This window comes from Eschrichtius robustus, chromosome 3 (genome assembly GCF_028021215.1).
Source record: "Eschrichtius robustus isolate mEscRob2 chromosome 3, mEscRob2.pri, whole genome shotgun sequence".
NCBI classification, from domain to species: domain Eukaryota; kingdom Metazoa; phylum Chordata; class Mammalia; order Artiodactyla; family Eschrichtiidae; genus Eschrichtius; species Eschrichtius robustus.
In genome coordinates, this window is record NC_090826.1 from 50,028,265 (window position 1) to 50,043,821 (window position 15,557).

A 15,557-nucleotide genomic window follows, 5' to 3' on the forward strand; every position below is an offset into this window, starting at 1 on the left:
ACTTTTTGCAATGATGGTAACGTGGAATACTTGTGTGCTGTGACGGTAGCTTATGCAAGAATCCAGCACTGTGCCCGCTAATCTTTCGGGTGATTTTTTCCCGTCTGGGGTAGTCTGTTCACACACATGCATTGGTCTTTATCTTGCTCAACAATAAATTTGAACCTTCTACAAATCTTTGGAGTCTGCTCTCTAGGCAGCTTTCTGCTCTCTGGTACAATGTCTTGCAAATTTAGTTGCCCTGGTCTCCTTGCTCTTACCTCCATCACCTCAACTCAGAGTCTGCTAGGCTCTGGGTGGGTTTCTCTACCTTGTGCCACACCTGGAAGTTCTTTTAAGTCAATAAGCTAGGTTAACTTGGGCTCACTTTGTTTCCCATCTCTCAGGAATCATATTCCTTCACTGTTTGATGTTATATCCTCAATACCACTGTTCTCTATATTTTGTCCAGTTTTTTGGTTGTTTCAGACAGGTCCTTGTTACTTCATTTTGGTCAGCAGTAGGATTCTAGGAACTGAATTTTAAATTTCATTTAATTCTAATTAATTTAAACAGTCACACGTAGCCACACGTGACTGTATTAGACAGCATCAGAGTAGAGGCTCACTCCCCAAATCTAGCAGAATGTGACAGTAAGACATGGTTTAAATGGAGGACAAGTTCACTGTGATTCTTCCTTTTGTTAACTTTTTGTAAAATTATACTGGCGTAAAGAATGATGTATATATGTGCTATGTTCAAAATGGGCATTTTGGACTAAAGTTAATGTCAATACTATTCATTCAACAAAAACCTATAGAGCACTGACCACTCCTTAGGTATAAGGCAATTGATTAGGTACTACAGGAGATACAAAGAAGGCATAGTTCCTGCTCTTTGGGGCTCACAATTTAGTGAGACAGGCTAAATAAATAAATTATATTAAAACATGCAAGCAACCATGAAGGCGGGAAACAAATGTTGCAGGTGCACAAAGAATAGAGCAACTAATAGTAAATGACATGAGGGGTGGTAGTGCTGGGGTCTTTGCCAAAGAGGGTATTTTTGTGACATTATTAAGGGTATCTGAGTGACATTATTAAGAATGAAGAAATTAATTTGTTAAACATTCATTTAGTACCTACTTTATGCCAGGCCCTGTGCTAGAAACTGAGAATAGAAAAATGAGTACAATATCATATCTACCTTCAAGGGGCTCATGAGCTAATGGGGAAGAGTATAATGTAGAGTGACAGTATCCAGAGAGGACAGTCAACTAGAGCAGTGGTATTAAGGATGAAAAGAGAGTATCCTAGAGATGTAATTGTTTCCTCTCATCTTTTCCTTCCATCCACACTCGCTTCTTACACTCCCCTACTTTTCCTAGTCTGCTACACTAATTCTCTATCCAGCCAGAGTTGATTGGAACAGCAGTGGACATAAATTCCAAAGGAACCAAGTCATATGATGGGCTAAACCAACCAAATTCTTTCTTGAGAGAGACAGATATAAAACTAGTTAGGCACTGTTGAGCCTAAACTGGGAGATCATGGATAGCTAGTGGTAGGGTGGTCATTATTCTTTATTAATATTATTTTTTCATTTGAATGTCATTGCAGAGAAAGCCAATCTGCATTTATCTAGAATTTTCAAGAGAACAGAAGGGACTTTGTTTTGCTTACTGCAATGTCTCCAGGACCTAATACACACACACTGCTTGGCCATAAGTTTTCTCTACATTGTAATGTTTTTGCCCAGTGGCCATGGTAACACAGTGGGAACTTTAATGCAGAAGGAAATCATAAAAGGAAAGAGGGTGGCTGCACTACATGGTATGCAAACAGTGATTCCCTAGTTGAGGACACAAACTTTTCCATCATATCGCTTTCAACAGGTATAAATTCTGTGATTTGTAAGATTCAAAAAAAATGAAAGTAGAAGTCGGATTATTTTTGTTGAAAACTTACGATAAGAGCCATCTGGGCTAATTTCATCACTTATAACCAGGCAGGTAATCTGAGAATAAGGTAAAGGATTATTTCTATTATAAGGACTAACAATCATTCCAATGAACTTTGCACCGCCTCTGGAGAAGTAACTCTACAATTTAAAAAAAAGTATAATTAGTTTCAACCACATAAATTTAAAAGTCAGTATTTACCCATACCAACATTTTAAACATCCAATAGAGGAAAAGGGAATGCAGAAGTGTGTTAAAAACTTCACTTCCAAACAGCAACTAAATTTATTCCATACCCTAAAATTTTCAGGCCAAAACATGTCCAACCCAACCTGAACAGATCACTTTTTTTTTTAAGATCACCCTTAAAAAGATCATCTGGCCTGCAAAATCTACATTTGCCATGAATACATTTACAAATTATATTCACTAGCCCCTCAGCTGTAATCTTTATCTATATGGTAGTAATTTACAAACAGCTGCCTATAGCAGAAACATCCAGATATCAAACATAAAATTGCAGAATAAAACAAAACTCTGTTTTTTCCAGAGGTGCAAAATATATTATATTTCCAATTATTTCAATTGTACCCAGCCCCTGTCTTAGTTATCCCCATCATTTTTAAAGGCTCTGGGGGGAATTATCACTGTTACTTTGATGGCTTGTCTATATTAAACAGAATAGCTAATTTTCTAAATGTGTAAATAAACATGTATTACTCTTATAATCACTTTGCTAGAAATATTAAAAGTGTATTTATTTAACAGAAAACAATGAGAGGGGAGAAAATGTGCAATTATTTACCGACTACATACAAAAAGACCTATAAACACACCTGGTATTTGGCTTGAGTGTCAATATCTCGTAAGGAAGGATTAGGATCAAAGGCAGGATGAGAATGATACCATCCAATAACACTATAGCCCCTGACAGCCAAGGTTTCCGAGGCTTGTGTTTGTGAGACGGGATCCATCTCACACTGTAGTCCTGTACTCAGACTGTTACATGGTTCTGCTGCACAGACCTATAAGGGATTAATCCTTAGATGATTATACTGAAATCCTGTTAATTCTATTGTTTCAGTCCTTTCATACACAGATACAGAAACTTTTTAAAGCCAAGCCTTTTATCTGCCTATATAATAGGCAGCCTTTAACTTGCAAACGAATTACTCTCCAAAAGTGTGATTGTATGCAAGGAACTCAAAATCCATTTTCCTACTCAAGACAAGTTACGGGTTAGTTTTCCAGGTTGGCCTGTATAGTATCTGTATAAACACAGTCTTTCAATGACCCCTATTACTTATGATAATAATTTCTAGCAAAATGTTGTATACCAAGCTTCAATTATAAGGTTAGCGCATGTTTCCTGGTCTCTGGCCTCTTAGGAGTTGAAGCTTTTTACTGGCAAAGGCAAGGAAGAACTAAGGCCTGGTAATGTTCCCTCTTTCTCGGTGGTAAAAGGAAACAGGTGCTCAATATATGGAATGTTCAGTCACCTCTGGGAATATATAACTGTCCACATTTGCATATTCTCATTTATATCATAGATAAGGTTTATATGTTAATTATACACATTGAAATCTATAAAAATATTTGGTATGGCAGCAGGACTAAATAATTTTAAAAATTTTAAGAGAAAACTTACCTCAACTACCTTATCAACTTCTGAGTATCTTCCTCCTAACAGACCAATCACTTCTGCCATAGAAACATGAGCATGCTAAAAGAAATACAAGATAGACTTAGCCCAAACATACAAACCAAACCCACCTGACCAAAAAATCAGAATAAATCTCACTTATCATAGGAGAGTCATTTACAAGTACAGTAATTATGCTTCTCTAAAATGAAATAGCATAGTAGAGGAACCAGATGCTAGGCTCAGTACACAGAGACTTAAGATTTTAGACCTATCTGTACTGCTGGCTGAGAGGCTTTGAACCAAACATTGGAACACTCCAAGATGCCATTTTTTTCATTTACAAAATGAAGATACCATTTGCTCCCCCTACTGAGGAAAGGTATCATAAGGATGCAAAGTAAAAATCACTCTGGGTCCTCCTACAGAAAACACCATAAACACACACAACCGCTGGAGATCTCTGTAGTTTAGTGCAGAACAAGGAGTCTCCAAATTATAAGAGTTGTGCTTTGTTGCAGTTATCTAGAAGGCAGCAGACAAGGATACTAGGAAATTATAATAGGGTTAATGATGATAAACAGTCTGCAAAAACTCACATTAATTTATTTTCTCTAAAATATGGAAACATGCAATTGTTTGGCTTTTCTCCAAAAGAAAAGACTTATTTTTTAGATTCCTTGTAAAGGAGGATAGTTAAGATCCAAAATACACGTCTTCCATACTCTCTCTTACGCCTGCAATAAAAATACACAAGAATAGAAATCAGAATAACTAAGTAAACACAATATAATATCCTTACCAAATCCATTATTAAAAGTGCTTCTGAAGCCACTTTCACCTGAAATGGCTCCTGAAATATAAAAAAAAAAAAAAAATGGGGGAGCATAAAAATAGAGATTTTGTTCCTCCTATCGGAATGCCCACCCTTTTCTCCTTTATCTATCACACCAAGTTCTCACCATCAACCAAGGCTCAGCACAAATCAGACTTTTAAAGAAATATATGTATAATTCAAAGCCCTAGCATGGAGAAATTCTTTTCTCATTTTCCATCTGTATCACTCATCTGACCTTCAGTGTACCCTGCCTTATCCAACCTTTCTTATACACATGCCTTGCACACACAGAAAAAGAAGAAATATTTCATGTCTGAGAGGAGGGTATTATTTACGGTCATTCAGTGATGAATAAGTAGTACCTGCTTTTCTTCACTGAAAAAATTACAAGGTATCAGTTGGAAGGGATCGAATGAGCTGGAAAAGGAAAAAGAAAAAAAAAATCATTCCTAATATAATTTCAATAACATAACCAGGAAAATAACATTCATTTACAAATTTGAAAATGTGTACCAATAATCTAAACCTAAACTCGGAGTGAAAAAAATATTAAACTAGGAGAACTTCTTGTGATACAACCCTTTTGAAAGAAGCACTGTTCTTTCAGACTTGATTAAAAATTTGGGAAACAACATGACCTTTGGGAAAAAGTAATTTTGTTGTCTTAATTTCTTTTAACACCCAAAGAAGAGAACATTATAAATGGCCAGACATGTGTCCTACACTGAAAGTAGGTTTCAAAAGTTCAATGAAAACCTAACCCTGACATTAAGATAGGAAACAAAGTTCAAGAAAGATGGAAGTTTCTCAGAAACACTTCTGTCAGTACAATGTGTTCAGCAGAGTAGGGACTCAGTAAGTACTTGTTGAATGAATAAATGACAAACAGTTCTGTTAAAGATATGAATGGATATCGAAAGTTCTATGATAAACTCATCTTTTAAAATGAAAAAGTATAAACAATGGAAAGAGGGATGCCTAAGCAAGGCTAGATACAAAAGCATGTGTAAATCTGAGAGAAATATTAGAAAGGCTTTGTTTGACCAATAAAGAATTGAGGTTTGAGAAAAATATTTAAAGTGTTTTTAGGCTACAGTCAGAGAAAACAAACAGCGAATATGTTCAAGTTAACAACCGGAAAAGAGCAGAACTATTTAGTTCCTATTCTACCACACACATAGTGCTAGGAGATCAGATACTTTGTTTTGCTGAATACTGTATCGCAAGTACCTAGAACAGTGCTTGACACACAGTAGGCATTCAAAAAGTGTTTGCTGAATGAGGAAGATCTTCAAGTTAGAAAGTGCTTTGTCAATGCAAATAAAAAGAAATGAAAGGTCAAGATAGATGAGAAAATAGAAAGAAAGCATATGCATCCCAGAACACTTTGAAGAACCATCATGTGAAACCACCATCAACCCTTTTTGAGGAACCATAGAGAATGAAAAAATTATTGGAGGACTAGGAATAGGCAATTATTGGGCCTGTTTTCAAAACACAAAAAAAGAAGCAGAGGAATTAAATGTTGAGTATCAGGAAAATTCTAGAAAAGATTAAACAGCTGATTTGTGAGCCTTTAGCAAGTGAAGAGGTGACTACTAAAAACAATAATGGGTTCATGAAAACATAAGTCATGACAGGTATACCTAAATTTCATTTTTGATAGGAATGATCTGCTAGAAACTAGCAGACTCATAAAGACTCAAATATAGTTACTAAATGTAAGCAAGACATCTGCTATGATTATTCTTCTGCATAAGATGAAGAAATAAGAGTTAATTGTGGTAGTATATAGCTCATTGAACAATGATGTCTGAGGTTTACATTTATCTCAGTTAAACATTTTAATCAGTGATCAATGGTAGAAAAGGCAAGCTTATTGAAATGTTGATTCAAAGCTACGAAGAAAAGTGGATCTGGATTCAAAAAGGTCCTCACAAACTGGAAGAATGACTTGAAATTACAGTAAGTATGTCTCACATTTAGATTCTGAAAATCAAATGTGCGGACGCTAGATGAGGAGTCCTAGCTTATGGACAACTGTACTTTCTTACATGGTTAATCTCATTTAATTTATTCTCACAACTCTAAGTTTTGATTTTAATTTTAGAGAGGTGATATATAATGTAATGGTTAGGAGTATGGATTCTTAAGCCTTAATGCCTGGGTTAAATCACAACACCACCATTAACAAGCATGGGCAAGTCACACAACCTCTTTGTGCCTCTCAGTTTCCTCATCTATAAAATGGGAATGATTATATTAACTAGTTCATAGGGTTGTCATGAGGATTAAATGAGATAATATACATGAAGTGCTTAAAACATACCCAACAGTGTTAGCTATTATAGACATTATTTTATAAATGAGGACCCAAGGCTTATAAAGGCTTTGTGTAACTTACCCAGGGACATACAACTGCTTGAGTATTAGGGCTCTTTCCATTGAAAATAACCAAGTGGCATTCCTGGATGTCTTGTTTTAAAGGGACACTGACAAAACTATAGTCTATTTCATGGGTCATCTGCAGGAAGTGAGGGTCTACAAAGTCAAGGCATTTAACTTATTTGGTGACCCTTAATGTTACAAGTTAAATATTTTAAATTATTAAAGAAAAAAACCTAACATTCAGCATCAATCAAAGAGAGAACTAGTCATTTCATGAGGTTACCTGTTCATAATGTCTAAGGAGTTAAATGACCACCTGTCACAAACAAGGTCCCCTTACAACATATGTTGGATCCTATATTCACTGAACATGAACAAATTAACACTTTTGCTCAAGGTCTCCCAAATTAATAATCAGTGAAATAAAAAATTTCAGCAGTATTTTTTTTAAATTTATTTATTTTATTATTTTATTTTATTTATTTATTGTTTCTGGCTGCGTTGGGTCTTCGTCACTGTGCACGGGCTTTTCTCTGGTTGCGGCAAGCGGGGGATACTCTTCGTCGCGGTGTGCAGGCTTCTCATTGTGGTGGCTTCTCTTTTTGCGGAGCATGGGCTCTAGGTGCGCGGGCTTCAGTAGTTGTGGCACGCAGGCTCAGTAGCTGTGGCTCGTGGGTCCTAGAGTACAGGCTCAGTAGTTGTGGCACACAGGTTTAGTTGCTCCACGGCATGCGGGATCTTCCCGGACCAGGGATCGAACCCGTGCCCCCTGCACTGGCAGGCGGATTCTCAACCACTGCACCACCAGGGAAGCCCCTTCAGCAGTATTTTTAAACTTAATGTGGATAATGTAATGTTGCAATATCAGATATCCCTTCCATACATTTTCTAATCACTTGTGATAAGTTTAAAAAAAAAAAATCACACTTATATGATGTCACACTATACCTTTTTGTTGGCCTTGGCACTTTTGAAGATTTACCAGGTTTGCATTTTTCCTCTTCTCTTCTTCTTGCCAACTCCTCAGCAGAGAGATGCTAAAAAAAAAAAAAAAAAAAAAACCATTTGATCAAAGAGTCCATCAACCACTGAGAGGGAAAGTTAATAAAGAGACACCACAGCATAAAGCTAAAGAGCACAGATTCGGCAGACAGAATGCCTGTCTCTGCTACTTACTAGCTGCGTGACCCTGGCCAAGTTACTGAAGCTTTCTGTGTTTCAGTTTTCCTCATCTTTAAAATGAGAACAATAATAGTAATAATAACAATGTCATGATGTTATCATGAAGATTAAATGAGTTAATGTTTCCAAAATATTGACAATAATGTCTGACACAGTAAGTCCTTTATAAATATAAAATAAAATAATTCTCTTTCATTTCATTTCTATTACCAATCTTATATTCCAGCCCTTATGAACTATGTACCTTTTCCAGAATATATCTGGTATTTTCCTATGTCTGTGCCTTTGCTTATGCCTCTCCTTCAGCTTGGAGTTCCCTCATCCACATTTCCAAATTTTGAGATTCTCCTGCTCATCCTTCAAGTCACAGATGAAAAATCACATCTTCTGTGAAACCTTCCCTGATCACACCCTTAGGGAGGACCTTATATTTCTTGGAACCAATCTCATAGAACTTACCATAGGTTTTATCTTTCCTACTAGAAATGTAAGTTCCTGGTAGGCAGGAACCATGTGTTACTAATTGTTGTGCCTAGAATAATGCTCAGATGTGAGGCTGGGGGGCAGGGAATGGGGAAGAGAAAGAAGAGAACTAACATTTATTGAGTACCTGGTACACGCAAAGGCTTACTGAGTACCGAGTATTAGGACCTTCATACATTTTATTTCACTTAATTCTTACAACAATCTTTGAGGGAGATGTTATCACCCACACTTCATAAATAAAGCCCTGAGATTTGGTACAGTTACGCAAGGTAACAAAGCCAGTAAGTACACATTCACATATTATTTCCATTTGACTGCACTGGTTGTTCACAAACAAATTATATATGCACAGAACACATTCGTGTGTGTGCGCGCGTGCACGCACATACACACATATACTCACTGCCTATGTTTCTTTTTAGGACCATAATTTTTGTTAGTAGAAATAATACTTTAATATTTGTAATTCAATTTATGTCTAATGCATGGAACAATATTTTGATTGGTATATCAGAACATCATTCAGTGACTTTACTGAAATGAATAGGGCACAACTCCCTGGCACCTTGGCAGATATTCTGGAGCTAGAGACCAGAATATAGAGACAGATAATCAAAGTTCTGAAAATTAGTCAAACTCCTAGTTAACTGTACCATCAGTGCCTTCTTTGTTGTTTACTGATGACTTCTAGACAAACAAATTAACGTGGGAAAGAGACATATATATATATACACCCACACATAAAACAAGTGTAATATATGTGACATTAAGATATACAAATGTATACTGACAAAACAACTTTCACTTTTGAGTCATTTGAAGGGATCAAAGTTACCTCAAACGTTTGTCCTTCTAAGTCTTTTGCATCACACCAATTTCCCCAGGGGTCTCGGACCCTACGTCTCCTTGTGCGCTGCGATGAAATTAAAAATAAAGCAAAAGGTCACAAGATTAGCTTGGAGAAATCACAGCACATTAACACACAAAACCAAAATGATAATTTTCTAAAATTCAATTTCTCCATTAAAATACCGTAATCCCTGATCAGCAATGCCTGACTGTATTTTATTAATTTACATTGAATAGTTAGCACTCTGCTCAGAAATAAATCAGTGATGATTTTCTAAATTTTATTTCAATTTCTCTTTAATTTTCGTTTCCTTTCACCATTTGGGAGTTACAACTCTAGGACAAGAATATTTTTTAGGACCAAAAAGAATCACCATGAAAATGACTTTGTGGTAGAAAACTTGCAAGAACACACAGCCAGAGGTATAATATTGAAAACTAGAAGCAAAATAATTATATCTCAGGCTTAGGAAAAGATTGCCTAGTTAATACAAATAGTAAAAACTTATAAAGTTGGTTGACTGGATTAGTAATATCCAGTTTTGCAAACATCAGTACTGAAGCCTTTAAAATGGACCAGCTGCCAGAAGCCAGTGTATGACTAGCACCACCTCCAGCAACTGTATATGAAAACACCCTTTCTTAAAAAAATAAACTAGGTAGAAATGGTTTACAGCCTAAACACTCTGAGAAAAATACCTACTCTATTATCTATACTTTTTCCATTTATCTTACCTATTACCAATTTAACCTATTTTATTAGTAAAGTCAACAAGACCACAATATGACTCTGTCTTTTAGGAGACTTGTTGGATCACTTATTTTCAAAATAAGATGCATGCATTTTAAAATACTGTAAAACTCACTAACCTCAAGAATTAAAAACTAAAGGCTAAAATATTTTGAATGGCACTTCCACAAAGCTAAATCTTATGGTAAGAATTTTCAGCAAACAAAAAACAAATGAAAGAGAAAAGAGCTAAACTGTATAGTTTTAAAAGATACATTAGATACAGAAATCAACACAAAGCAGTCTAAGACCACTTTAGCGAAACATCATGCTCTGTGTGAAGTTTGTGAGTGAATTTTTAAATTTTGGGGGTTTGTTTTTTGCCTCATAAATCAACATGAAACTGAATGGAAACCAAAAAAGTGAATGGCTTGGGTGAAATAAAAGCGAAAACATGTTCTTCTACTCGATGGCCATTTGTTAAACAGGGGAAGAGAAGTAGGCGTATCTTTCTTAACAGGGTAAGGAGCAATCAGGAAAGATCATTTACTGAGAGAAGGGACTGCTTACCATAGACTGCAGACGCTGGGCAAGTTGGTACGCTTCTACTGTGTCTTTTCTGTCTCTGATTCGTACTTTATCAACTGGCTGTGGCCTGTTATATACAGCCTGTTCTATTGGAATCCAGGAAAAACAAAACAATCTATTATTTTATGGAACTTATTTGTTAAATAGGAAGGCACATCTATACTATTAATTATAAGCCAATATCTAAGTTTTTAAAAAAATATGAGCTTATTTCCACAATACACATTTGATGTGCTACTTGGTAGTTCTCACATAAAAGTATGCTGTTATTATAAGGAAATCTCAATAAAATGAAACATTTAGGAAATGGGTCATTTGTTTAATTTCTGATTAAATGAGTGCTAAGCCCACTTTATTACCTTTGCAAGTCTAATACAGTAAACATGATTTCATTTTTCTTTTAGTGGCTAAGGAAGGTATGACACCTTAGTTTTCCTGTAAAGCCAGTCCTAATACCGTGCTTTGGGCAAACAAGGATGCTGAAATGTAGGACAGATCCCAGGGCAAACTATAAATTCTCTCTCTACATGAAATGAAATAATCTCTGACAGGACGTTTTCTGGTTGTCTTTTCATAGACACAGAATACAGAATATACTCCTCTCAAACTATGGGTTACAAGATTCTAATTAACTTATCACTTTGCAACTATAACTATTATCTTTCTTCAAAATTGTCATGTTAATTCAATAAAAGGACAGAATACATTTAAAAATATGCTTAAATTTGAGAAAAACTAGAGTGAAAGAAACTTTCTACCACGAAAAATATTTTGGCACTTTTATTACATTTAAGTGTAGAGGTTCATAAATTATTTTCTTTATTTAAACACTGCTAGACAGTATTTCTAGCATTAACACAGTATTTCCAAATCAAATGGGCTTTGATTGGACTTTTCATAAAATTACTTTTACTTGACAAAGAACTGCATCCTTAAATCATTTCTACCAGTTAGACTGAATATTCTTCCTTTAAAATCATACCACCAATTTTCAATGTAGGTTAAAAGGAAATATAGTTTATCAACAGAAATCTGTTTCAAAACAAAATCTCAATAATACATTTATTCTATAATGTTATAGCATCTTTCTGTATTCTATATCTATAATAAGTCTAACTTGAATTCTAACTATCAAAGAAATTAATGGGTGCTATAAGGATAAAAAATGTCGAGTAAAAGATGTTGTTGGGTTTTTATTTTTACCACATCCAAAATTGATTGCTCCTATCAACTCGAGGTATGTATGAATCCGTCCAATACAATTAACATCCCCACAGTTCTTCAGGCCAGGACGTACTGAGGTCTTATTTAAGTATTTCGGTTTGCATATCTCCCTAAGAGATGGAAGTACAATTATTTTGGATAAAAACATAAAAGAAGATTTCTGGGGGAAACTTTTAATCTTTGAAATATTTTAAAAATGTACCCCCTCTCAATATGTAATGTGTACAGACAACGTTAATACATAATACCCAAGTGTACTTTCTTTTCTGAAATAAAATATCTTTCAATGATACAGTAACTTACAAGTATAGTGTGAGTTTTACAAGTTATCATTTCTTCCCCAATATTAAATTCAATAGATTTCAGTTATCCCAGGACTCTGAAGTTAGAGCGTTATATATCTACAGATCCAAATGCAAGCCTGAATCTTTGAATGAAAAGGGCATATTCATAATATATTGAAAATATTTAGTATTAGACACTCCAATTTTTAATAAATTGCTTAGGTTCATTTACTTTTACTTTGCTGGACAACATCTTTTAATTACAAGCTACCTTATAAATGCTTAAAAGTTTTATATTAGTTTTTAATCATTATGCTAGTAAATATTAAGTGCTCTCAGTGGAAAACAGAAACGGATACTACAGGGCATTCTAAAGGAATAAAGAAACGCACAAAGACTATTAAAGAAATAAGAGGTTTCCATAACAAAACACGTATTTACTAAATATACTTAATGTACCATGTTAGATGGTACAACATAAAGTTTAAGTAACAGAGGACTTAATAACAGTAACAAACAATTACTGAGTGCTTATAACAGATGCTGTACTAAGGGTTATATACAACTCTACAAAGCAGATTTTATCATTCTTATTTTAGAGGAAAGGAAACAAGTAGGTGAGAGGGATTAAAGCACTGACTTAAGGAAGTGACAAGATTCAAACACAGACTTTATAAACCAAGTATTCAGATATATCATATAACATAGGTATTTCTTAATCAATCTTTATTCTACAAATATTTATTTTGTGTCCTATACACCAGGCACTGTTCTAGGCACTAAGGATACAGAGATGAATCTGAAGTTCCTGAACTTACAGACCTTACATTCTAATAGTCAATAAATTAATGAATAATATATACTATGTTGTCAGGTAGCAGTATGTGCTAGGAAGACACAGTAAGAAGGATAAGAGGATAGAATAGGACAAATAGCTACAGACTATTTTAGATAGGGTGTTTAGGGAAGGCCTAAGCAAAAACCAAATTGAAAATCATAAATTCTATAGAAGTTCAGGGAGGGTAAAAAGTAATCTGTGATGTGGGAGGGTATCAGAAGTTCCATTACAAAGGTGAGATTTCAGTGTATCTTGAAAGAAAAGTAAACAAACTGTGCAAATGAAGGCAAGAAAGCTGGAATGGGTATGGTATACCCAGCCATCCAAAAACTGTACGAATCTATGAACTGTACTGGTCTAATTAAAGATTATCCAAATTGAAAGGCTTTAAACAAAGAGCTTAGTACTAGTACCGCACTGAACAAATAGTAAGGCCTCTACAAATATCTGTTTATGATATAATGATGATTCACTCTTTCAATCTGCCTCTGTATTCCAAGCATTGTTCTAAGCACTAGGGACGTAACAATGAACAATGAACATGGAGCCTACATTATCATGGGGGGTTGGGGAGAGAGGAGACAACACACAAATAAAAATATAATATTTTCAGTGGTAGTAAGTTCTATAAGATACGTAAAATGCAGGGTTAGAGAATGACAGGGAGGAGATATGTGAGTTACTGTAGACACAGGGTGGTCAGAGAAGGCCTCTAATTTCCCTTGAGCAGAACGGAAAGAGAAGAGGAAGCAAGATTCACCAAGATCTGGCGGGGGGAAAACATGCAAGGCAGCATGAAAAGTCAGTCAAGGCCCAGAGCTGAAAGTGTGAAAATAATGGGTCAAGACTGCAGTCTCTGGAACCACCTTCGCCTAATGGGACCTGGAACAAGTTCCTTTCCCTCTCTGAACCTCATTTTGCTCATCTGTAAAATGAGGACAAGGCTGTCAAGAGGACTAGAGATGACTTAAATACAACGCATTGCATTTGGTAAGTATTCAATAATGATACTGACTACTATTTTAATAAAATATTCCCCTAAACAGGGAGTTAACTGCATGTGCTTTTATGGAAAGGATCTTTAAGCAACAAACAAATCTAGCAGGACTTTTTTTATCTTTAAAACTTTAACTCTTCTATTTTTTTAATACTGCCTCCAGTCTCTAAACACTCTCTTCTATTTCTGAAGAGAATAGGTTTGACTTCCTGTTCAAAACATTCCTTTTTGCTTTCACACTCTTTGGCTAAATCATCATACTGAAACAGTAATATTTAACTGGTTTCATGAACTAAGGCAAATGACATTAGGAAACTACTGCCATATAATTTATGCTATCCATATAAATTATTCTGCCTCATAAATCCAAAATTCAAAGTAACAAATGAAATGTGATTATAGTAACATTAAGTAGTCACTGATAATTTAGACACTTTTGAGTTAGCCATTATTTTGAAGCACTTTTATTTTGGCCATTCATGCTCTTATTTCCAAAAACAAAATTAGATACCAACAGAGATTTAATTTAATTTGTCTTTTTTAATAGTGTGAATTAGGCAATGTGGAATAATGGAAAGAGTGATTTACAGAGTTGAGACTTGCACTGAAGTCCTTCTTTTGTCAGCAGCTGGTCTGTATAATTCAAGGCGGCTCCCTAAACCTCTCCTGACCTCAAGATCATTCTATCAAATAGAGAAAATACCACCTATTTTACAAGATTGTTGTGAGGATGACAGAGAAAAGACAGAGAATCTGAAAAGACAGATGACAGAGAAAAGCTTTCTGTAAACTATAAAACACTATGCAAATGTCAGGAGTGGTTCCTTATAGGTATTCTTTACTTTGATACCACCCTTACCTAGAATTTTCCTAACCTCAACCATTTGTGAGATAACCAAGAGTCAAGAACAAGAAAAAAATCTTTCTTTTAGAATAAGGCTATCTTTAGATGTCAAAATACTTAATACTGTGTGGGTAAAATGAAAGTTACTAATTTAGTAAGTCTGGTTGTTTTCCTTTGGTAATCTTCCTAGGTTACAGCAGAAGCCCTCTATAAAGATGGCTCTACACAATTCTGTAGCTCCTAAAGCAATAAAAATTATGCATGTTTGATGATGTCTTAATTAAACTATTATGAAAAATGCAAATCACTTTCAGAGCACTTAAGCTAATAAGGTGGGAAGTTTTTGGTTTGTTCCCCATCCCTGAGTAAATAATTCAAATAAAAGGCACTGAAAATTTAGAGGGTAAACTTAATGTATCAAAAAATTCCTGTATCCTGATGAAGGAATTATTAACACATTATGTCACAAGTTCAAAGTTGAAAGCATTTAAGGCAGCTATTTAGAATGGTTTCTGAAATCTAGCCACATTTAATGATACTATCCTGTCACCAAAGTTTTCTCTCTTTGTACTTCAAAGTACATCATAAACTAAGAAAGACATTCTCCCCCTTTTCCCATGCAGTTAGTGTTTTCTATATCTTCCTAACATTGTCCTAAGAAACCGCTTCTTAAGGCAATCATCTATCCCTTTTCTTCTAGGACCACAGACTCTTAAAGAACAGACAGA

General features: G+C 35.0%; 1 protein-coding gene across 4 annotated transcripts in view; it reads right to left on the bottom strand.

The window, feature by feature from the left end:
* MYSM1 (Myb like, SWIRM and MPN domains 1) overlaps positions 1–15,557 on the bottom strand; it is a 41,153-nt gene that overhangs the window by 9,542 nt on the left and 16,054 nt on the right. For 3 of the 4 annotated variants that reach the window (XM_068539979.1, XM_068539978.1, XM_068539977.1), the window contains 9 exons: positions 11,846–11,976; positions 10,625–10,728; positions 9,311–9,388; positions 7,756–7,844; positions 4,782–4,836; positions 4,384–4,434; positions 3,588–3,662; positions 2,776–2,964; positions 1,947–2,079 (listed from right to left, as the gene is read on the bottom strand). In XM_068539979.1, the coding sequence (XP_068396080.1) occupies positions 1,947–2,079; positions 2,776–2,964; positions 3,588–3,662; positions 4,384–4,434; positions 4,782–4,836; positions 7,756–7,844; positions 9,311–9,388; positions 10,625–10,728; positions 11,846–11,976 (905 nt within the window). The remainder of the gene's footprint in view (positions 1–1,946; positions 2,080–2,775; positions 2,965–3,587; positions 3,663–4,383; positions 4,435–4,781; positions 4,837–7,755; positions 7,845–9,310; positions 9,389–10,624; positions 10,729–11,845; positions 11,977–15,557) is intronic. The other variant, XM_068539980.1, reaches the window with a different exon arrangement.